The sequence below is a fragment of the Doryrhamphus excisus genome, linkage group LG13 (assembly GCF_037039965.1).
Source record: "Doryrhamphus excisus strain RoL-2023G ecotype Guam linkage group LG13, RoL_Dexc_Guam_v1.1, whole genome shotgun sequence".
NCBI lineage: Eukaryota > Metazoa > Chordata > Actinopteri > Syngnathiformes > Syngnathidae > Doryrhamphus > Doryrhamphus excisus.
This window is the reverse complement of record NC_136369.1, coordinates 20,409,224-20,433,819: the sequence shown is the minus strand read 5'-3', so window position 1 is coordinate 20,433,819 and position 24,596 is coordinate 20,409,224. Positions and strand designations below refer to the sequence as shown.

At 42.5% G+C, this 24,596-nt stretch overlaps 2 protein-coding genes across 4 annotated transcripts; one reads left to right on the top strand and one right to left on the bottom strand.

Moving 5' to 3' along the window:
• Nucleotides 1–4,357: 4,357 nt before the first annotated feature.
• On the bottom strand, nucleotides 4,358–11,116 carry LOC131139600 (synaptotagmin-5). 2 transcript variants are annotated; one of them, XM_058089343.2, is made up of 5 exons: nucleotides 10,899–11,116; nucleotides 8,127–9,067; nucleotides 6,482–6,656; nucleotides 4,961–5,127; nucleotides 4,358–4,866 (listed from the first exon to the last, which is right to left on the bottom strand). In XM_058089343.2, the coding sequence occupies exons 1-5, from the start codon at nucleotides 10,918–10,920 to the stop codon at nucleotides 4,717–4,719; spliced, it is 1,455 nt and encodes a 484-aa protein (XP_057945326.2). In that variant the 5' UTR covers nucleotides 10,921–11,116; the 3' UTR covers nucleotides 4,358–4,716. The 2 variants fall into 2 exon arrangements, with proteins under 2 accessions (XP_057945326.2, XP_078651763.1); XM_078795637.1 differs by lacking the exon at nucleotides 10,899–11,116 and adding an exon at nucleotides 9,166–9,267.
• Nucleotides 11,117–11,795: 679 nt separating this feature from the next.
• LOC131139598 (semaphorin-7A) lies at nucleotides 11,796–24,348 on the top strand. Of its 2 annotated transcripts, XM_078795747.1 has the most exons (15): nucleotides 11,796–11,979; nucleotides 12,276–12,328; nucleotides 12,882–13,018; nucleotides 13,991–14,047; nucleotides 14,113–14,211; nucleotides 14,285–14,393; nucleotides 15,566–15,676; nucleotides 16,483–16,625; nucleotides 16,699–16,877; nucleotides 18,121–18,223; nucleotides 18,617–18,803; nucleotides 19,909–20,024; nucleotides 20,097–20,242; nucleotides 22,025–22,104; nucleotides 23,618–24,348. In XM_078795747.1, the coding sequence occupies exons 1-15, from the start codon at nucleotides 11,966–11,968 to the stop codon at nucleotides 23,953–23,955; spliced, it is 1,872 nt and encodes a 623-aa protein (XP_078651873.1). In that variant the 5' UTR covers nucleotides 11,796–11,965; the 3' UTR covers nucleotides 23,956–24,348. The 2 variants fall into 2 exon arrangements, with proteins under 2 accessions (XP_078651873.1, XP_078651872.1); XM_078795746.1 differs by lacking the exon at nucleotides 11,796–11,979 and having other exon boundaries at nucleotides 12,150–12,328.
• The last annotated feature ends 248 nt before the right edge of the window (nucleotides 24,349–24,596 follow it).

Genomic DNA, 24,596 nt, shown 5'->3' with positions numbered 1-24,596 from the left:
TGAAGTGCGATAAAAAAAAGGGTCCACTGTCTTACACCCCCCCCCCCCCCCCCCCCACACCATAATACCTCAGTGCGGCTGGCGCAGATGCTAACGCTAATTAGCAAGGAGCTCTGCCGCTGCCGCTTGGCTGAATGCTACTTTAGACTGACTTTTGGTGTTGCATTTTGGGATTTTTCTTTTTTTGGCATCAGTACCTGCAACCCAGGTGTCGTCGTCACTCGGGAAGCTGTGAAGTTCTGCAGTTTATTATTTTTTTTCTCTGGCTCGGATATATTGTTTTTGAGTTAATTCAGCTTTAAGATTGTTTAAGAACTAACCTAATCTTTGTAAAAAATGAAAAAAAAAACCCAAAAAAAGAAGCAGGCGCATTATGCAAATGGTTATCACATACCTCATTTATCCATTTTCTTTTATGTGGTCTTTGGCTTGTACAATGCTCCGTATATTCATTCGACTGTGGGGTTTGTGCATATTTTTGTACTGTTGTTATTGTTATGATGGACATTATGATGATAATGATATGACTTCTATATTAGTTTTTTTTTTCTCCTTTTGATTCAAAGCAAACAACGACAAGAAAAGACAAAGTAGGACAAGATGTGGTGAATGTGGTGAAAAAAGACCCAAAGCGGTTTGTGCTGATTGTATTTAAGAGGAGCACTTTCCCTACGTGGTTTTTTTTCCTCCCACACATTCACGTTTGTTCATATTATTAGTAATATAAAGATATGGTTCTCAGGGCTTTAAACTTGTATGTCATGATAAAGTTTTACTTTATATCTTACTCCTACCTGACTCCTCTTTATTTCTGCTTTTGTGGGGGGGGTTCAGGGCCGGTAGGAGGCCTTGGGAAGACCTAGGACACATTGGATTTGTACTATTATTATATATAGTATATATAATAGTGTATATATTATATACAGTATGTTTAAGGATGTAAAGCATTTCACCATACACTTTTCTCAGCCATTCACATTTTATCACATTTCTCTGTCTAATTTCTCTCAAAGTTGACATTTATTTAATTTTAAATTATTTTGATATTTTTTATCATTTTTAAAATATTTTTAAATTTTTAATAATATATTATTTTAGATAATATTTTTGATATTTTTTTATAATTTTTAAAATATTTTTAATAATTATTTTTAATAATTATTTTTAATAATAATTATTATATTATTATTTTAATGATCAACTGACTGATTGAACACAAGAAATGAAATGACTACGATTGCTTCGAAGTCGAGTAACTTCTGCCTTCCCTCCGCATGTTCTATCACACAACAGAAAACGGGCAGTGCTCCACGGAGATTGATTGACAATCGTCTACAGCGAATCAGAACCAGAACACAATGGGCGGGTTCTCTCTTATAGCCAATCAATCAGGGCTGTTGTGGCTCGATATTTAGCCTGCTAGCAGACTGAGCGTCTTCATCTCGCACATGCGCATACCCTTTTTTGTGGTTAATTGCAGGCTATTATTGGTCAAAAATATGCATATTTAAGTACACATTGTATGGAGTCTTCATTTAAATAAAGTACACGTTCAATACAGTACAGGAAGTTATTGTTCAGTATCCCCGGCACGGATTGGCTCAGCCTCATGCAACACCCAGCCACGTGTTGTGTTTGTCAAGTGGATTTAGACGGTTTTAAACAGGTTTCCTATGCTAAGTACAAAGACATTCCATTTATTAACATTAATAAATCACAGTGTACCACAGTACAAGCCAAAATAAGCATCGTAATGGTGACTGTAGTACGGTATTCTACATTGGCCGCTAGGTGTCAGTATTCGGTGAGACGGCCACTAGTGTCATCACGAAGGTTTCCAGGGGAGCACATTCACTGTGACACCACTCAAGCATGACTTTTATTTACTATCGTTTTGGGTAAAACGTGTCAAAATGCAAAGAAGTACGCAGTCCAGAAAAGAAACAACGAGAAACTGCCAACTTGTGAGTTTGTGTTTTTATATTTATGTCGAATATGTGTTCTTTTCTCGGATTATATGTGCTTTGTTAGCTAATGTACATTTAAAGGTGACTATAGGAGTGTTATTTCATGTCTCGAGGGCTCGATTAATGTTCAAAAATAATGTTCTGATTTATATTCATATTGAATCCTAATTCGCGGAAATTCGCTTATCAGGATCGGGTCTAGTACCGCGAAAAACGAGGGCCAACTGTAATCAGGATTTTTGAAATACTTAATATATTATTTTTCAATTCAGTTTTGTGTTATTATTATTCGTTATGTGTTTTCGGTGCTATTTATTTAATCAGTTAAAATGAATTTCATTGTGAATCTGCAAAGAATGGCAAATGGCAACGGTCAAGTGGGTTTGGTGTCGTTGCGGCCTGAGAGTCACGCATCACGTAAAGGTCAGACGGACGTAAATAATCGTCTCCATGCAGTTTACTTTGCATAAATGTCACAGTTTCATCGTGCAAGCGTGTTGCTTTGCTGATGTGATGCGACATAATACGCCTTTGGGATGCGGATTACATCACATGTTGGTGTGGAGACTTCTATTTTTAAACTAAACTGGACGGCAAAATTAATTTGCGGCGAAGCAGGACATAAACGTACAAACGTGTGTATCGCAGTACGTGTGTATCCCTCCGAAAAAGACATATTTTATTACGTGGAACATGCTGACAGATGACGTCAAAGTACATCACATGTTTACACTCGCTATTCACTTATGCCAAGGATTCATGAGGACGAAGGAAAGTGACTCATGTACAAAATAAATACAGAAAATATGACTAATACGTTTCGTTAATGTCTGAAATAATCACCTTGCACAACAAGCAATATCGCACTCTGGTTCTCCTGAAACAATCATCAATACGGTACATCTTTTCGGGACGATATCAGACACTGGTTATCAATAAAAAACAAGAATTGAACACATTCAGGGTCAACGATATCAGACAATGTGGTTGTTGTTAAACAGTAATAATTCAGGATGACTGATATCGGACACTATGGACTTCATTAAATAATAAATTCATATATTCGGGATTAATGATATCAGACAATGTGGTTGTTGTTAAACAGTAATAATTCAGGATGACTGATATCAGACACTATTGACTTCATTAAATAATACTAAATGAATATATTCAGTATTAATGATATCAGACACAGGTTGTTGTTAATCAAGACCTTAGTGACTGATATCAGACTTGGGTTTTCATGAAATAATAATACATTAATTAAATCCAGATGACTGATATCAGACACTATGGACTTCATTAAATAATAAATTCATATATTCGGGATTAATGATATCAGACGCAGGTAGTTGTTAATCAGGAAATGAATGACTGATATCAGACTTGGGTTTTCATGAAATAATAATACATTAATTAAATCCAGATGACTGATATCAGACACTATGGACTTCATTAAATAATACTAAATGAATATATTTGGCATTAATGATATCAGACACAAGTTGTTGTTAATCAAGACATGAATGACTGATATCAGACTTGGGTTTTCATGAAATAATAATACATTAATTAAATCCGTATGGCTGATATCAGACACTATGGACTTCATTAAATAATAAATTCATATATTCGGGATTAATGATATCAGACGCAGGTAGTTGTTAATCAGGAAATGAATGACTGATATCAGACTTGGGTTTTCATGAAATAACAATACATTAATTACATCCAGATGACTGATATCAGACACTATGGACTTCATTAAATAATACTAAAAGAATATATTCAGCATTGATGATATCAGACACAGATTGTTGTTTATCAAGACCTGAATGACTGATATCAGACTTGGGTTTTCATGAAATAATAATACATTAATTAAATCCAGATGACTGATATCAGACACTATGGACTTCATTAAATAATAGATGAATACATTCAGGATTAATGATATCAAACGCAAGTAGTTGTTAATCAGGAAATGAATACTGATATCAGGCATGAATTCAGTATCAATGATATCAGAAATCGGGATTACTGTTAATCAATGAATTAATTCAGGGTGACTGATATCAGACACTGGGGATTTAATGACATCATAATAAATGAATTACTTAAGGAGAAGTCATATAAATCAATGAAGAAATTCAGGATGACTGATATCAGGCACAATATGGAATGAATCAAGGCAGATGAACGATCTCAAGATAACAACAATGAACAAATTCAGTAGGACTGATATCAGACACTTGGTTTTTTTATGAAATCATAGCAAATGAATAAATTCAGGATTACTGATATCATAAACTGTTTTCATGAAACAATAAAACATAAATCAACTTTGAATTTGGTTATGTGATGCATTCCATTGTAACCTGATGTACCAATTCAGGATGAATGATATCAGTTCTCAAACAAGAAATAATGAAGCCAGGACACGATATCAGACACCGTGGTCCTTGTTAAACAATAATAACTAAAAAAAAATCAATTCAGAATAAATGATATCAGACATTGTAGATGGTTTTCATGAAATAACAGCAAATGAATGAACTCCTGATGAGTGATATCAGACACCGGATTGAATAAGAGTAGTACATATGCTGTATCAGCAAGTACTGCGAATGGCTGCCATTTGTCGTTGCTGTAGCTTTAAGATGAAATAAACACCAGAACCTTAAAATGATATCAGAATATTCTAGGAGGCATCAGTCCTTGGATGGCAACTACATCCGTCAATCAAAGCCTACTGCGCATCTGATTGGATGATGTGCCAGCGGGCGGTCTCCGCCGGCCCTCGTCCGCACATGTCCTCCCAGTGTCCTTTCCCCGCCTCCGAAACCCGGCTGCCAATCAGCACGCGACCCAAAACGCTGCTCTTGGTGTAGAGGCGACCCTGCGGGGAAATATCACTTGAGTGTTCCGGCATATTGGCATTCCGGCATCGTGGCGTTCCGGCATCGTGGCGTTCCGGCATCGTGGCGCCTTACCTGCATGACGATGAACTCCAGCAGCAACGGCAGCCGAGCGACGTCACCGGCCGGCAGGTCGAATAAGAAGGGAGCGTTCCAAACCGGGTCGGAACCGCCGGCTCCTTTGGTCTCCTTGGTGCCGATCACTTTGCCGGCGTGGTGCAGATTGATGATGACGTAATGGTCTGACCAAGGGGGACAAAGCTTAGTCGGGGTAGTGGTACCCTAGCCAGGAAATAGTTGTTCATCAGGGAATGAATGACTGATATCAGACTTGGGTTTTCATTCAATAATAATACATTCATTAAATCTGGACGGCTGATATCAGACACTATGGACTTCGTTAAATAATAAATTCATATATTCGGGATTAATGATATCAGACGCAGGTTGTTGATAATCAAGACCTGAATGACTGATATCAGGTTTTCATGAAGTAACAATACATGAATTAAATCTGGACGGCTGATATCAGACACTATGGATCCAATAAGCCAATATTCCGCAGGGCTTCCCTTCCTCATCCACTCCAGTTGGGCTAATGGGATTGGCCAATAATTCCTAAGCAGCATCATGAATTGTTTTGACACATTCCTGGAACAACAAGTGGAATCAATCTGTTGCGCTGACAGAAACCCAACACCGCCGTCGCTTGTTTTGTTGCGGCGGCTCTTCGCCGCTTCTGCGCCAGTGGAGCGAGGATGAGAACGAGATACGCGGCAGACGATGCCAAGGGGAAATGACACGGTGGGGGGGGGGGGGGGGGGGGGGCGATGGCTTCCTAATGTGGTTACACAACACAGTCGTGTCGCCATGAGTCAGCGAAAGACGATAAAACGGGATCCTTAACGTGGTTGTCTCCACCATTTATGGCTTATATTCATGTCCATACAGCAATATTCTAAATAAGCTAAATGTGCCAAAATGCGTTCATAATGTTTGATTTTTCACCATAAATGAAAGGCCGTACTGAGCAGAATATAAGACAACCCTGAATATAAGACGAGTGATGAACATGTCTTCCCAACACTCTACCTGCTGCTCTGCATGTTTACATCTATAGCCCCCGAATATTAGGGATGGCTTATATTTTTTTTACAGGTGAAAAAATAACGTCTTATATTATTAAGCTAGTGTTCTATTAGATTCCATTTATTCTTCTTTATTTTTCTATTATGCATTCTTATAGTCATAATTAAATGTGTACAATTATCATTTTTAATATACTACATATAAATTATATACATTTGATATATTTTTATATATTCTTATTTTTATTTATATAGTTATTAATATAAATATAATATTTTGATATATATTTGATATAATTATATATTATATATTCTTATTGATATATTTATTAATATAACATTTTGATATATATTTGATATAATATTATATACTTATATATTCTTATTTTTTCTATATTTATTAATATATATTTTATATATTTTTTCTACATAATTAGTAATATTTAAAAAATGGTAATGAATGTATAACGATGATAGGTTTGAGTAATAATGGACGTTTGCGATGTACCTGGAGCTCCAGGGATGCGCGTCAGCTTGGTCAGGTTCCCTGCCTTGCGAACCATCACCTTGACGCGGTGAGCCAGCGACTGGTACTGAAGCAGCACGAAGAGTTGGCCCAAAGGTCGCGGCGTGCAAAGGGAACTCTTCCTCCGAGATGATGACGTGTCCTGAGAGCTCACACTCTGAGGAGGAGGAAGACAGGAAGCCACCTTCAGATGTGATATCACTTTCTGGGTGGATGGGTAGATGGGTGGGTGGATGGATGGGTGGATGGGTGGATGGATGGGTGGGTGGGTGGGTGGGTGGGTTCTCCCGCTGTGTCTTTTGCGTCACGAACCAGAGCGCATCACACTTGAAAAGACTGACTTGTGCAATAAATGGAGGCCGCGTGGGCGGGGGCGAGTAAGGAACGTCATCAGTCAACGGGTCTGAGCACATCCGTCAAAGTGGGCCCGTCGGGCCGATGGTGATGGATGAAGGGATGGAGGTCCAGCTTTCACTGAAATTACACTTCAAGCTGAGTCCAGCACCCTGGAAGACCTCCAGCCTGCTTCTGCTGCCAACTTAACTTGTGCAGCCGCAAACACCAGCAAACACCAGCAAACACCAGCAGAAGGCACCGTGTAGGCTAGGCTTTAAGGACAAAAGTATTGGGACAGGAAGTGACAATATGACATAACATAATTAATATAAGGTCTGCTTCCTGGGGGGGAGGTCAGAGATCATAGATGCTCAGGGCTGTTCAACCGCTGGAGCTAAAAACAGCAGAGAGCTCCTGTCAGATAGAGGATTCCCAAAAACAGCATTTCTGTCATGCACAGAACTTTTGGCTAGCATTTTTGCAATATCCAATTCCTAAAAACAGCTAAATAATTCTGTCATGTGGAAGATCTTTGAGTAGAGTTTTTGCAACAGATTCCTAAAAACAGCAGATCGTTCCTGTCATATAGATATTTTTTGTCGCAGAATGATGGAGAAAATGAAAAAAAAGAACAGCAAATTGTTTCGGTAATATAAAAAAACAGGACAGCATTTTTGCCATCGAGAGGATGTTTGATGGCTGTTTTTGCAGCCGATTCCTAAAAACAGCAACTAATTCTGTCATATGGAAGATCTTTGAGTAGAGCTTCTGCAACAGATTCCTAAAAACAGCAAAATAATTCTGACATATGGAAGATCTTTGAGTAGAGTTTTTGCAGCAGATTCCTAAAAACAGCAGATCGCTCCTGTCATGTAGATATTTCTTGTCAAAAATGATACAGAAGATTTTGAAGAACAGCAAATTGTTTCTGTAATATAGAGGATCTTTGACTTGGATTTTTGTAGTCGGTCTTTAAAAACAGCAGACCATCTAGAGGATGTTTGACGGCTGTTTTTGCAGCAGATTCCTAAAAATGGCGTATAGTTTCTGTCATTCATTGGAGTTTCTGCGTGTTTTTGGACATGAGAAGACATGAGAAGACATGAGAAGACATGAGAAGACACGAGAAGACATGAGAAGACATGAGAAGACATGAGAAGACACGAGAAGACACGAGAAGACACGAGAAGACACGAGAAGACACGAGAAGACACAAGAAGACATGAGAAGACACGAGAAGACACGAGAAGACATGAGAAGACACGAGAAGACACGAGAAGACAGACGTTACCTTCTTGAGTTTGCTTTTAGTCGGGCTGAGCTGGCGGGTGCAGGTCGCCGTGGTGTCGGGCTGCCAGTCCACGTGCCGACAGGGCAGCTCGGCCACCCCCACGGCCACCTCCCTCAGGCCGGAGAAGTCGCGGCTGTAGACCTCCAGTCTCAATGTGCACCCCCGCAGCTCATCCACCGAGCCCACCTGCAGCTCCAAGCTCTGGCTCTGCAGCTCCGGGCTGAGGCTGTGGCGTCGGGGGGCCACCTCCTGGGGTTCGGGGCAGAGGGGCGGCAGGCTGGCTCGCACCGACACCCTTCTGCTGCGCCTTCGACCGGCCCCCGACAGTCCCAAGATGCTGACCAGGAGGGTGCCGGATGCTGAGTAAAGTAGGGAGAAGTGCAGCGAGGGGCTGGCCTTGGCGGGGGCGGAAGACGCCGTGGCGCCGTACCGTAATGGAGAGGGCGCCCCCTTCTGGCAGGGTGTAAGCGTTTCACCGCTCACGGTGCTGCGGCGCCCCTTCGCCCAGCGAGATTTCGGAACCAGCTTAGTGAGGGAGGGCAAGGACGCCCTGGAACCTTTCCGGGACGGCGCTGGAACAACCGGAGAGCTGAGGCGGCGCTGCGGTGACGGGCTACATGGGGACAGGCTCACCGACCTGGTGGGGCTGGGCTCAAAGGGCAGATCGCTCAGGTCGTCCTCAGAGGGGGAGGAGCTGCTTTTAGAGGACGTGAAGTCCAGAACGTCGCCGTCCAGCTCTTCGTACTGCTGCCTGACGGGCCTGGTGCACAACGCCGGGGTTAAGGTCACGGTGACCCGCTCGCTGGGACGGGGACCAGACACGGACGCCTCCTCGTCCTCCGAGGGCTTGGCCTTCTTTCGCCGGCAGCAGAGAATGACGGCGAGCACCACGCAGTAGCAGAAGACGGCCAGAAGCACGGCCAGCAGGACCTGCAGGTGGACTAGACATGGCCGCCATCAGCGCCAGAGATGGCTTTGAAGATGCTTTAATTACACGACGTTAATCATCTAAACGAGATCACACAGGAAATAACCTCACATTCATCAAGGCTTCCACGCCACATGAATGTAGCAAATTTCCTGCCCGTCTCCTCGGGACTGCAGACACGTAAACATCACGCGAGCAGCACGTGGCCACCTGATTGGCTCTTCGTGGATCACCTGACCAATGAAACCTTCAGTGAACCACCAATTAAAACCGGCTCATACTTAAAGCAGCACTAGGTAACAGTTGTTGTTGCTAAGATGCTGGAGTCTATTTCATCTTTACTCCACTCAACGCTAGCGCCGATGCTAACGCTAACGCAACCTAAGAGCCATCCATTGGTCCTGGCTGGTCCACCAACTATAGACCCATAACATTCCTAAAAACAGCAGAGTGCTTTCGTCATATAGAACTAACATTTTTGCAGAATTACAGAGTCGAGGAGCTTTGAGTTGCGTTTTTTGCAGTGGGTCCCTAAAAACAGCATAGCACTCTTAACATATAGAGGATCTTTGACCAGAGATTCCTAACAACAGCAGAGCATTCGTCTCATATATATAATCTTTGGTTAGCATTTTTGTATTCAGCAAAGCGGTAACTTCCATCATGACATAAGAGCGCTCCTGTGCAATGGAGAATCTTTGAGTTGTGTTTTTGCCGTGGGTACATGAAAGCAGCAGGGTGCTCCTGTCATACAGAGGATCTTTGACTTCCGTTTTTGCAGTAAATCCTTGAAAACAGCGGGACAAATTAAGGTCAGATTATCACGTAATGTGTCTTTATTGAATTAGTATTTGTATTATTGTTGTTGTGCTGCACGGCGGACAAGTGGTTGGTTAGCACGCGGGCCTCACAGCTGGGAGACCCGAGTTCAATCCCACCCCCGGCCATCTCTGTGTGGAGTTTGCATGTTCTCCCCGTGCATGCGTGGCTTTTCTCCGGGTACTCCGGTTTCCTCCCACATTCCAAAAACATGCTAAGCTAATTAGCGACTCCAAATTGTCCATAGGTATGAATGTGAGTGTGAATGGTTGTTTGTCTATATGTGCCCTGGGATTGGCTGGCCACCAGTCCAGGGTGGACCCCGCCTCTTGCCCCAAAACAGCTGGGATAGGCTTCAGCACCCCCGCGACCCTCGTGAGGATAAGCGGTAGAAAATGAATGAATGAATGAATGTCTACTATATTAAGTAATAGGAGTATAAGTGTAACTATAGGGGTGTTATTTCATGTGTATGGGGCTCTAATAATTAAAAAAAATGTTTTTAGACGGTCTAACGGGAAAAAAATATTCCATTTATTTTTTATCAATTTATTTCATCCCAAAAGATGCATATTTTACATCTTTCACATTTTGTTTCGCCAGAGGCACAAAGAGGTGATGACGCAACTCTACAATAGAGGATGAACTCTACATAGGTATGAATGTGAGTGTGAATGGTTGTTTGTCTATATGTGCCCTGTGATTGGCTGGCCTAAGACAGCTGGGATAGGCTCCAGCACCCCTGCAACCCTCGTGAGGATAAGCGAATAAGAAAATGAATAAATTACTGTTGTTCTTAGTAGGAATAGTAGTATTAGTTTGTACTACATGTTCTTCTTTTCTCATCTTAACTGTGACATAAAGTGATGATAAGAAGGCATGCAGGGCTGCATGGATGACTCAGCCAGAGGAACAAGTATAAGACAATGACTTCATCATGCAGTCTTTTCATAGTCTTTGGTGCAAAAACTAAATCCTACATGAGCAAAATGTGGAGAAAATGCGAAAAGTAGACCTGCTCCTACCTGCCAGGATGTGCTGCGACATGTTTGCAGTGGGCTTCCTTGCGGCGCGAGGAGTCAGTGTGAGCGCACCATGCCCACTAGTGTGCTCACACCGGCTCACTGAGCTTTTATCCCTTCCGCTCTTGTGCACTGCAGCCTGACTAAACTCTGCTCAGCATCCGCACTTCCTGCGTGGAATTCATGCATTTATCCATCTCAGTCATTCCCGAGCGTTGTCACATAACACATTCATCATGTCGCTCTCCGCGGAGCCCACATGACCCACCGTCCTGTCCCTTTAAGAGCGTACTCCTAATATAATATGTACTCATTATGTCGATTGAAGACACGTGCCACACAAACGCTCTCTTCCATTCAGACGTCAGTTTCCGTGGGCTGCTACAGAACCTCGGGGACAGGATTGTAGACCGGAACAAGACCGGAACAAGACCACTTTCTGCACAATAACTCATAATAACAGTCCTGTGGAGTTCCACGCAAGAATTGAGCAGGAAGCGTCCCAGAACCACAAGGGAGGAGCTGGGTAGGGATGTCAAGGGAGTTGGGAGCACTGTCAGTAAGAAAACTATTAATAACACACTTTGTTGTGACGTATGAAAAATACATCTGAGATTATGAGAATACAGTCATAAACATTTATTACTTTTGACCAAGGCCAAAGGTCACTTAATTCCCCCTTTTCATAGCTGTCTCAGGCAGTGCCTGTAACATAAAGTTATGAGTTTTTTTCTGCTAAATTGAAGGCTTTATTCTGTGAATGCTTGCTTACGTGATTCCAACATGTTTTACACATGTCACATGAAACCACAATTGGATATATACAGTACTTCCTTAACTGCACATGTTTATACTGTATACATGTTTCTTTTTTGTTCTCTGCTCCAGATCCTAACTGCGTTCCAATCGTCGTTACATGTCGTTACATTTCTCTGAGAAGCTGAAGTGAACTAGGTGCGAGGAGAGGTCGCTTGGGAATTGTGTATTACCCACAGCGGTGCAAGAACAATTCATCCATGAGGTGGCAGTAATGAACATCAAATGTTTACCACCTGGGAAGAAGACCATTTATGAAACGAGCAAGGTAACTATTCAATTTGACATCTTATTTTTTTCCCGAGCAAACAATGTACAAACAAAAACCCTGAAACGGTTCAGTGAAAAATCCATCTTTTGAACAAGAGCAGGTGCGTTCCATTTATAACTCCCACTCCTCCCACACCCACTTCCGTATACGTCACAGCGTTGGCTATATTTCAGCAAGAGTAAATTAAACCGCTATTGGAGCGCAGCCCTTGTTTAAACGCTAATGCGCGTCATGGCCAGCTTTTTGTGGTCGGATTTTTATTTCAATGTCTTCCTTTTATTCCTCCTCTCCAGCGCGGCTCTACTGGACTCAACGCTTCCACCCAGGATGACTTTTAGTCACGAAGGTAGGTGACTTTATAAAAGAAGTAAACAAAACAAAAAGTCGTCGAACTCTTTTGCATTTGTACACCAAATGTAGTGTTAAGCTGTGTAGCTTACTAATGCTAACACGAAGGTAGTATTAAACATAAATATTACGTATTAGTAAGCTTTATTGTACTTGTAGTCAAAATGTTATTAAATTGGGGAACTATGGAGGGGACAATTTAATCCCTTAGACGAGGGGTGTTTAACTGGTGGCCCGGGGCCAAATGATAGACGGTAGAGATCCTGTTATATAGATGATCTTTGACTAGCATTAACTGTGTTTTGATGTATGTTTTTATTTATAACTTTATTGGGTATTTAGAATAGAAATGAAGCTATGGTAGAGCTTTGCATTATATACAAAATAATACTGTAAAGTGAAGTGCTACCTTTTGTGTACTTGTATGATTTGTATGTACTTCTATGACGATGCACGCCAGTAGCAGAACAAGACCTTCCAGTCATGTGATTTTCGACTCCGTGATTGAAATCTCATGATCCAAATCACACAGTTTTTAACGTGTCTCCCAGAGACTTGGACTCAAAGTGTGACGTTGCCCGGTGACCTCCAACCGCTTGTACGGATTCTTCTGGAAAGGGATCCTGACCAGCTCACGGCTGTTGGGAAAAGACACCTGCTTTCCGTCAACTTCCGACGTCCTTCCAAGGTATTCCTTCAAAATATCAATAATAATCGTGATGTGTTCGGGGTCCGCTTGTTTTGTGTCAACAGAACACGGACTAAAGATATGGACCTGTGTTGAAATGACAAATATGTCAGAGAAAAGTACATCTTCCATCTTTAGAAGTATATTTTAGAAGCTTTTGAGAAACCTAAGCCGGTGAATATATGGAAACCTAAGTATTCAACTCTATTTTCAACTCTATTATTCAAACCGTTACGTTAAATAAAAGGCAAATAAAGTAAAGAAACAAAAAAGTGTTTTTATTTTGGTAAAGTACATATAATGCCATTCTGTTTCATTATGTTTTAAAAATTAAATCAGTTCTGGTGATGCGAGGTCGGCCGGTTGATTTTGGTTTCAATGCAGATCCAGTATCTCAGAAGTTGGTAACCCATAACAAGATGGCGTTTCCAGCTGGTACGGGATCATGTCATACATCATACAGATTCCTTTGTTTTGATAAAGAAAGCGCCATGCTCACCGGTCCAATTCATGGCAGCAACTGAAAAAGAAACTAAAAACAATGGCGTTATAAAGAAACAAAGCAAAATGGCACTATATGTACTTTTGGAAAATAACAACACTCTTTTGTTACTTTACTTTATTTGCCTTTTATTTAACCTACAAATGTGTCAGATCATTTTGCCGGACCCTGTAGTAGCAGCAGAACCACACTTTAACCACCTGTTATTATTAGCAATGGCAGGTTGCATTCAAAGACATCACGTAATTTAGGGTATATTTATTTAGTTGCAAAGTGAGTGATATGTTTATTTACACATAAAGCCGTTTTTGTGATGTTCCCTGAATGCATCTGGCGTTCTTGTAATGAGAATGATGAAGGACGAGAGACGTTTGTGAGTTCCCAAAAGAACCAGTTTTTGCTGCCCAGTCAAGTCCTGACTTTGGTCCTTTTGAGCTTAAGTTACAAACTGGGTCATCTATCAATTGCAGACCGTGGAAAGGAAGTTGACGTGGGCCGACTGCGGCGCCGTCGGAGCATCGCCAAGCGTGAGACGCAAACAAACACACGAAGCTCCTCGGTTGGTTCCTGACGCCATCTTGTCGCTTTTTAGCTTTGCGGCTACGATGTGGTGGTGGCCCTGGAGAGGGAGGATGCCGGCCGTCTGCTTCTGTGCGGGACAGACCGGCGAGAGACGATATGCTGCGACACGGTGAGACGCTGATCCCCGTGGCGGACGAGCAGAACTTGTGGATGCTGGTTGTTGACACGTTGTGTGCTGGTAGAACCTGTCAGACGACGCTCCCGCTTGCAGACCTGCTGACGACCTGGAGAGCATACGAGGGAGCATCAGGAGCTTTGTTGTGAAAGATGGTGAACATTCCGCTCTGGTTGGTGAGTTTGCTCTTACACCATTGACGTTATTATGGAAGCCGATGCTTGTACGACACATACTGCATCCTCTAGGGGGGTCATGGTATCTGGTTCTTGGCTAGGGGGCTGGGCATGTCAGCCAGGAGACAGGAAGGCCTTTTCTGGCTTCAAACTGCTCACCTCTTTTTGCTTGTTGAATGAGTTAAAAAGAACAGAGGGTGATTGTTCCAAGTGAAAGGCAATGGAATGGCAAATGGAATGGCAAATGGAATGGCAAATGGAATGGCAAATGACTAATTTTAGTAGGATAAAGTTGAAATGCTAAAGAACAAAGATGTTATGTTATTTTTATTTCAGGTTGTAATTTGAGAAACAAAACATCATAAATGGGTTAATACAAATTAACAAGATTCTAACCAGAAAAAAGTCACTGTTTTCCAAGAATAAACCTGTATATTATGAGGGGAAAAATCTCATTTTAGTATCATAGAATTTAAATATTATAAAATAATAATAAAAAAAATAATAATATAAAAAGAAAAATTTGATTGGGGAAAATATTCTAATATGAGAATAGTCATAATTATTAACTATATATTATAATTATATATATATTATATATTATTAATTATAATTTAATTTAATTACAGGAAGAAAAGTGAAGTAGTTGGAAAAAAAAATACCAGCAGAAATGGATAAAATTTTTACAAAATTATTAAGAATAATAAACTCGTTTGAGAGGAAAAATAATGTAATTTTAGTAGCACACAGTTGAAATATTAAAGAGAAAAAAATTGCAGTACTAAAATAGAGTGGGAAAATATTCCATTCCTAACAGTAGCCGCATTGACGCAAACCGGGATTATGGCGTACCGTTACACCCCTAGCATAAAGTATCGTAAGAAACTGGACGATGCCTCCTCTGCTACGTTGTGGTCGTCCAGCACCGTTCCGTTTCAGTCATCTTGTGTCACATATCGTTCACAGGGATATTATTCTCGGTTAGGTCACAGCCTGTTCTTGCTAGCCTGCCCCCCCCCCCCCCCCCCACTAGGATGCATTGTTCCCTCCCTGTAGGATACATTGTTTCAGTCATGACCAAACACAACAAAGTCTTCCTGCGCTAAGGAAAGTAGCATTTTTGAAGTTTCAATGCTCCAAACAAAAACATTCTTTTTGTTTCCCCACCCCAGAATCGGCAGAAGGTTCCTCCTCGCTGTATGTCACGTACTCGGGTTCCAAGGAGTACGTCGGCATTCACAGGTTCGGCCAAAACCGAGTCGGACCCGCCAACCACGATAAAGGTACAAAGATAAAGACACTTCATTAGGAACACCTCCTATTGGAAACGTTCAAGGATGTGTAACATCAATTTATGATAAATGCACCCACCGTGTTGGGTTTTGCAGTCGCTCCCGTCTTATAGAGGATCTTTGACTTTTGTTTTGTTTTGTTTTTTTGCGTTAGAACCTTAAAAACAGCAGCGCATTCCTGTCGTATTGAGGATCTTTGACTTGCATTTTCAGGACAGAACATTTAAACAAACGGAGCTCTTGTCATATAGAGGATCTTTGAGTTGTGTTTTTTTTTTTTAATCAACAGAGGATCTTTGGCAAGCATTTTTTTTCAGTTGGTTCTTCGAAACAGCAGAGCACTCCTGTAACATAGAAGATCTTTTTGCAGTAAGTCCTGAAGAACCGCATATCACTCCTGTCATATAGAGAGGATCTTTGAAAAGCTTTTTTGCAGTAGGCTCTTTTTTCCCTCGAAACAGAAAAGCGCTCCTGTCTTTATAGAGAATCTGTGACTTTCTTTCTTGGAGAAGAAATATTATAAATAACAGCAAAATACTCCTGTCGTATACAGGATCTTTGACCGGCCTGTTTGCAGCAGTTCCTGAAACACAGAGCACTGATGTCATATAGAGGATCTTTGAGTAGAGTTTTTGGAGTTGGTCCTTTTTAGATGTTAGGTGTGGTGCTCCCCGATCACCAGAGGCAACGAGGCACACAAATGAGATGTAGATGATGCGGCGTGTCATGAGAATCCGCTTTGCAAGCAGGTGATGTTTGCGTTGCTAAATGAGCTTTGGTGTATTTTGATATTTCAGAGCAGCACTACTTGGGTTTGTTCCTCAGCAGACGGCCAGAAGACCCTTTGCAGGACCAAGTGTACGCCTTCTACAAGGAGAGAAGCAAAGACGCAAGCTTGTCCGGCGGCACGTGGATTCCATACGTCACACGGGTCTGCGTGGTAAGCGTTGGCTTTAGCTGGCAGCGGTGACAAAAAAAAAACGGACGTCTAAATGGTCTAATGTGGCTTCCAGGCAGACGTGGGCGGGCCCAAGAACAACATGCAGTTCACATGGACGTCCCAGATGAGCGCCAGGCTCTTGTGTGGCCACCGTGACAGCGGGCAGACCTTCTTCGAGCTGGTGGATGTGGCCGCCGTGCACGCGGACCGCTGGCAGGACACCCGCGTTTATGCCCTCTTTCGGAATGAGTGGTGCGAATTCAACGTTATTCAGTTGGCAATGTCATTAGCTAACACAGGGGGCGCTCACACTGCGTGATTGATATGTTATTGATCTGGTGGAAGTGCAAATGAATGCCATCGCTTCGTCAGGCGACACTATTCATTTTTAGAAGACACAAAGATTTTGATTCTCCTGGAAAACAATCTGAAAGAGGGGTCGTCTTATATTCATTCATTTTCTACCGCTTTTCCTCACGAGGGTCGCTGGAGCCTATCCCAGCTGGGCGAGAGGTAGGGTTCACCCTGGACTGGTGGCCAGCCAATCACAGGGCACATATAGACAAACAACCATTCACACTCACATTCATACCTATGGACAATTTGGAGTGGCCAATTAACCTAGCATGTTTTTGGAATGTGTTAGTGTTCTTACAAAGAACACTAAACTCATCACACGCCAACTTAACACTCAAAAGGTATAATTATGAAACCAGCTCAACCGAATCATTCATTTTCTACCGCTTATCCTCACGAGGGTCGTGGGAGGTGCTGGAGCCTATCCCAGCTGTCTTCGGGTGAGAGGCGGGGTCCACCCTGGACTGGTGGCCAGCCAATCCCAGGGCACATATAGACAAACAACCATTCACACTCACATTCATACCTATGGACAATTTGGAGTCGCTAATTAGCTTAGCATGTTTTTGGAATGTGGGAGGAAACCGGAGTACCCGGAGAAAACCCACGCAGGCACGGGGAGAACATGCAAACTCCACACAGAGATGGCCGAGGGTGGAATTGAACCCTGGTCTCCTAGCTGTGAGGTCTGCGCGCTAACCACTTGACCACCATGCAGCCTGTCTTATATTCCTTACAGTCCAAACTGTTTATTCCAACATTTCAGCTTTTTCTTCTGCAAAGAGGTAAAGATCCAGGCCGCAAATGCCCCCCAGGCCGCACTTTGGACACCCCTGTTGTATTTGGATAATGTTTTGATTATCATTAAGTGGGGAGCAACTGGCGGAGCGATGGCATGCATTGTGTGTCAGGCAAGCGTCAGTCATTCTGTTGACATAAAATACGCAAAGCGGTGGTTATCATTAATAACCAGCAGGAGAAGCCATCACGCTCGGCTTGCATCAGCGCCCCTGAACTTCACACCCAAGTTTCTACCTCTTTATCGTCTCCTTCCCCTTTTTGGCGGTTGTTCTTCTTTCTAAATATAGCGCATCTTTTGCAACACGCTGATGGTGCTGTTGGCCCCTCGTGTCTGCAGGAACATGAGCGCCGTGTGCGTCTACGCCATGCACGACATCCACGACGTCTTCGCCAGCTCGCCGTTTAAAGGCTTGGACCAACAGGCACGCCGGCCAAGGGGGGTGCGTTAACTCGTTCCTGTTCCTCGTATGGTACTTGCATATGATATAAAACTGCAAGCCTGCCAAAAAAAATTCTAAGCATCTTTCCATGAAACTTGGTGGTGGGGGGGTGTGGTGCAGATATGTAGTATTTTCTACTTCTGCTTCCTAGAAAAACATACATGCAAATTCAGGATGTGCAACACTGTTGTGTCAAAATAAAAACCCTGTCTTGGTACAGTTTTGTCAAAAGATAGGAATGCCCGCTTGCGTAACCCCAAGCGTACGCTCCTTGCACATTGTTGGCCATTTTGCAATACTGTGAGGCCATATTTGTTACAATAGTGGATGCTCCCTCTTTTGAAACTGGTTTTTGTCTCGTCTAATCCTCCTCCTCCTCCTTCTCCTTCTCAGTGTGGTTCAGACAGCACAGCGCTCCCTCTGGACGTCCTCAAGATGATCCAGATGACCTCTGAGATGGAGCAGTGGGTGTGGCCTGTGAATAAGTCTGGTCCACTTCTGCTCAGTCATCACGTGTACACTCACATCCACGCCGATGTTGCCGACTCGGAGGAAAAGACGCTTCTCTTTCTGTCTCTCGGTGAGTTACTACCGGAACCCACCTCGTTGCCTCCACATCTCCACATCCACACCAATATACACTCTCTGGTCATAACATTAGGTACAGAGCATACAAACTGGACTCCAACTTACTTGAAGCAGTGTGAGTGTACTTTTAACAGTCATGCCTACGTGCATATCCGTTTCATTGGAAGGTGTGGGCTGAGACACGCTGGTGTCACGCAGGTTTCACCTTTCTTGCGAAACCCACCCCCCCTCCCCTCCCAAACACCCACACACCTCATTTCCTCATTTGTGTATAAAAGTCTTTTTGTCCCCCCCCCCCCCTTTGTTCCGTGAACAAAAGGCTCATTGGAAAAGTGTGTGGAGATGACCTTCACCTGGTGACACACACCATACATGGAAAATGAAGGTTGTCTTATTTCTGTTATGGGACACCGAGGATAACTTCTGGACGTGGCCAAAGTGCCGGGGGGCCATTTGCGGCACATTCAGAAACTAGAACTTAACAAGAAAACCGAAAGAAATAAGCAGGATTTTTGACAAGAATAAAGTCCAAATATGTAGAGAAATAAAAGAATAACATCATAACATAATGAGGACAAATTTTAGTAGCATAAAGTTGAAATGCTAAAGAACAAAGATGTTATGTCATTTTTATTTCAGGTTGTAATTTGAGAAACAAAAACAAAACATCAGAAATGGGTTTATACAAATTAACAAGATTCTAACCAGAAAAAATTCACTGTTTTCCAAGAATAAACTCGTATATTATGAGGGGGGGAAATATCATTTTAGTAGCATAGAATTTAAATATTAAAAGAAAATAAAAAATTTGATTGGGGAATATATTCTAGAATAAAGAGAATAAAGTCATAATTACAGAAAGAAAAGTGAAGTAGTTTAAAAAAAAAACACCAGCAGAAATTGATACAAATTTTACATGAAGAAAGTCAAATTATTAAGACAAAAAAATTCACAATTTTATGAGAATAAACTAGTTCAGAGGAAAAATAATGTTTTTTTTATTAGCATACAGTTTGAAATATTAAAGGGAAAAAAAGTTGTAATATTATGAGAAACTAAACAAATAAAGTTGTCATTTTTTGAAAATTTGCACCCAGCGAGTGGAGGAGTTCACAAGGTGGTGCAGACCCAGAGCCAGGCCTTGGTCATCGCTGAATACAGACCTTTCAAGCACCACGCCCACATCGGCAGCCTCAGCCTCCATCCTTCCTCTGTGAGTACAAGGCCTCAGCATCCCGCCCTGCCATTGGCTGGCTGCATCTCAGCTACACGCCTGTCTTTGCAGAAGAACCTCTACCTGTCCTCCACCAGCCAGCTGCTCCGGGTGGATGCGGCCGACTGCGCCCACTACGGCGAAACGTGCGAGGAGTGCGTGTTGGCCCGAGACCCGTACTGCAGCTGGGACGGCGCCTCTTGCAACAGCGACACCAGGTAGGACCCGTACAATCACAGCAGGAACTCAGAACGCGAGATGCTGCAGTTGTGTTTTCATGTGAAGTCAACCAAACGGCAGGTTCTTAGTTCACTGGTTTGACTTCAACCTCCTCAGCGCAACGCTGTCTTTCCACTTCCTGGTTGCTGTGCAGCATCTATGTCAAGATGTCAAGGGAGGAGATGCAGGCCGAGTTCGTGTAAAATACACTTCTGCCACCTTGTGGTTGTTTTTTTTCAGCTTTAAACTGCATAAAACGTGCTCTCCTCTATTGTGGAGTTGCATCATCACCTCTTTGTGGCTCTGGCGCAACCAAACGTAAAAGATGTAAAATATACATCTTTTGGGATGAAAAAAAATGTGTACAAAAATAATTGGAATATTTTTTTTTTAGTGGTTAGCACGCAGACCTCACATCTAGGAGACAAGGGTTCAATTCCACCCTCGGCCATCTCTGTGTGGAGTTTGCATGTTCTCCCCGTGCATGCGTGGGTTTTCTCCGGGTACTCCGGTTTCCTCCCACATTCCAAAAACATGCTAGGTTAATTAGCCACTCCAAATTGTCCATAGGTATGAATGTGAGTGTGAATGGTTGTTTGTCTATATGTGCCCGGTGATTGGCTGGCCACCAGTCCAGGGTGTACCCCGCCTCTCGCCCAAAGACAGCTGGGATAGGCTCCAGCACCCCCTGCGACCCTAGTGAGGAAAAAGCGGTAGAAATTGAATTAATTTTTTTTTCCTATTGACCGTCTAAAAACATTTTTGACATTATTAGAGCCTCATACACGTGAAATAACACCCCTATAGTCACATTTATACTCCTATTACTTAATATAGTAGACATTCATTTTCTACCACTTATCCTCATGAGGGTTGCGGGGCTGCTGGAGTCTATCCCAGCTGGTGGCCAGCCAATCACAGGGCACATATAGACAAACAACCATTCACACTCACATTCATACCTATGGACAATTTGGAGTCCAATTAATGTTTTTGGAATGTGGGAGGAAACCAGAGTACCCAGAGAAAACCCACGCATGCACGGGGAGAACATGCAAACTCCACACAGAGATGGCCGAGGGTGGAATTGAACCCTGGTCTCCTAGCTGTGAGGCCTGCGCTATAGTAGACATGATAAGCAATAATAAGACACACTAACTCATCGTTAGCACTGGGAAAGTTCCTTTTTGTTTTATGATCTTCTTGGTAATTAGTGTTTTTGAGGGTCATTGTACAGGAAGCTGAACCTCCTTTGTGGTCTTAGACCAATGGCCACTTGTCCTTTAATACAACTTGGTGATATTTTTTAAAGGTGTACATAGTTTTGATGCAACTTTTAACAAGTGTCATCTTCTTCCTAGAAGGGGGAGTCTCCCTTCTCAAGGTTTCTTTTTCCCTTTTTCCTTGCCCTGATGGGGTTCAGATCAGGGGTGGCGTCTATTGTCTATCATCTACTGTATCTACTGTAGCCTGCAGGTACGCCCCCGATTATCAATGCCGTCTTTCCCCAGAGGCTTGCAGAAGTGTGTTTTTAAAAGTCACGTGATGCAAATGAGGATGACACATTTAAAAGTGAGGAAAGGTTGGACATGGTCATATTTTTATTGTCATTTCAAAAGAATGAGTCACCTTTGCGGCTTTGTGATGAGTACTACATGTCTTAGTGTTGAGTGGCGTAGGCAGACTCACACTGTGTGTCATGTGTGTCGTGTGTGTGTGTGTGTGTGTCACGTGTGTACTGTAACTGCCTTCATCAGTGGCTGTAATGTTTGCTTTCACAGCGGCGCCGTCAGCATCCAGGATGTGACCTCAGGAAATTACACCATCTGCACAACCTCACCTCAACTTCATCTCAGTAAAGGTTTGTCGTCTTGAAGCTGAAGTGGATGCTGGGAATGGGTGGTACCCTTAGAACCCCGCATGGGTGACAGACATACATCTATCTATTCAATTCAAAACCTGAAACTTGGAACAACTTTGAAGGGCGGCCCTCTGTCTCGACCCGGGAGGGATAGCTGGGAGATCAAACATGACACACTCCTCGCATCCAGCGTGACGCCAGAATAGAATAATTTGCATAAATTTGACTTCCTGAGAAGCTCCACTGAGTCGCTGACATTGGAACACATTTGCATATTCATTTCATATTTCAACAAAAATGTATATTCTTACAAAACAATTTCCATCTATCAGCCTGGTCTAGTTTATGCTGACAATAACACCTCCAGGTGTCATGTGACCAGCTGTGTGTGTGTGTGTGTGTGTGTCATCTGCAGCCATGTGCAGTGTAGTGCATGACTGTCAGCATGTTGATATAAAACATGTGATGTCAGTCTTCAACGGACCTTGAACACACTTGTGGGTTTTGCCAAGTTAAGATGGTTATTGACTGTAGGGCTCCCCCTACTGGCAAAATATGGGAATACAGTCATAAGCACAGGAAAAAAGCACATTTATCATTCATTCATTTTCTACCGCTTTTCCCCACGAGGGTCGCAGAGGGTGCTGGAGCCTATCCCAGCTGTCTTTTGGGGTGAGAGGCGGGGTCCACCCTGGACTGGTGGCCAGCCAATCCCAGGGCACATATAGACAAACAACCATTCACACTCACATTCATACCTATGGACAATTTGGAGTGGCTAATTAACCTAGCATGTTTTTGGAATGTCGGAGGAAACCGGAGTACCCGGAGAAAACCCACGCATGCACGGGGAGAACATGCAAACTCCCCACAGAGATGGCCGAGGGTGGAATTGAACCCAGGTCTTCTAGCTGTGAGGTCTTTGCGCTAACCACGCGACTTCCGCTGTGCAGCCGAAAGCAAATTAAAATATTTGAAAAAAAAAAAAACGGCAGAATTCTTTGGGGAGAAAAGCTGTAAGTTATGAGAATAAAACAAAATATTTAGAGAAAAAAACTTAAAAGAATAATAAAAAAAATGATATCATGAGGAAATTTTTTTTTGTAGCATAGAGTTGGAATATGAAGGAAAAAAATTAGATGTAATATTATGTGACACTAAACACAATGAAGTTAAAGAAAGTTAATAAATGTGACTGTTATGATATGATATTATGGAAATAAAGTCGCAATATTCCACAAAGGAAATATACAAAAGTACTGTGGAAGAAAGTTTGAATATTTGGAAAAAATGTAAAATGAGAGACATTCATAGTAATAAATAATAACGATATACTTTTTAACCTATACCACAAAGCTGATATGTCGTTTTTTCTTGAACTACACACAGTATGGAACCTCTTTACAAAATCTGAATGTGGGCCTCGGACATCCCTGGACTCCCTTGGCCAGCTCTTGTGACCAGCAAGGTTTTCTTTGGGTTCAGTTCTGTCCTCATCACCTGGTCTTTGCAGTGATCAGACCCTCGCGTGCGGCCGAGGTGGTGGTGCCGCTGCCTCCCGAGTCCAAGTACTTCCTGCGGTGCCCGACGTCGTCCCGCCACGCCCTCTACGCCTGGCGTCACCGTGACGAGCACGCGTCCTGCGACTGGAGCCAACACGGCTGCCTCCTCCTGATTGACAGCATGGGCCCCCGGCAGGAGGGGGGGTACGACTGCGTCTCCGAGGAGCGGGGCCACCGCCGCGTCCTGGCCCGCTACCGGCTGCTCCTCGCCGGAAGCTCGCCGCGTCACTCGGTGAGTCCGCTCCTTCCGCTTTGTCTCCTGGCTGCTGTCACGTGGGCCTACTCCTGAATATTGGAATAATAATTCATAACTTATGCATAAATGTTTTTTTATTGGGGCGGGGCCTTATTCTTTAATGTCAACTCAAAAAATATATATAGTATTTCCATTTCAAATCTAAGAATATTACCTTAAATGAGCCCTGGAAGGCTTTGAGAAGTGAATTTATGTTTACAGAAATAACTTATTATATAATGTATTGTAATACCACACTCTGGCCACTAGGACTATTTGCCGTTTGTGTTAGCATGCTATTTATTATTATTGTTGTTATTGCTGTTGCAATATGTTAATCCATTCGATGCAAGTATTTTTGATGGCTTTGCTACTTTTTCGTGGAACAGAATGTCACATTTTCTGTTTAAATTGTAAAGATTTGGGGTATTAAAGAAAAAATGGTAAGATGGCTGTCGCTAGCACGTCTATTACTTTGCCATGGTCTTTGCTTCTGCCAATCATATGCAACGTCCAAGCCAAATGAATGGCAAAGTAACTTTGGAGACACGTTTGCAATTGTTACAGTATATATATATTTTAATTAATGTTAAAAAAATGAATACATAATACATTTTTCACTAAAATGTTACTAAATATATATATATTAAACTTTATTGATTGCTTACATTTGGGTTTTATACGTCTCCCTAGTT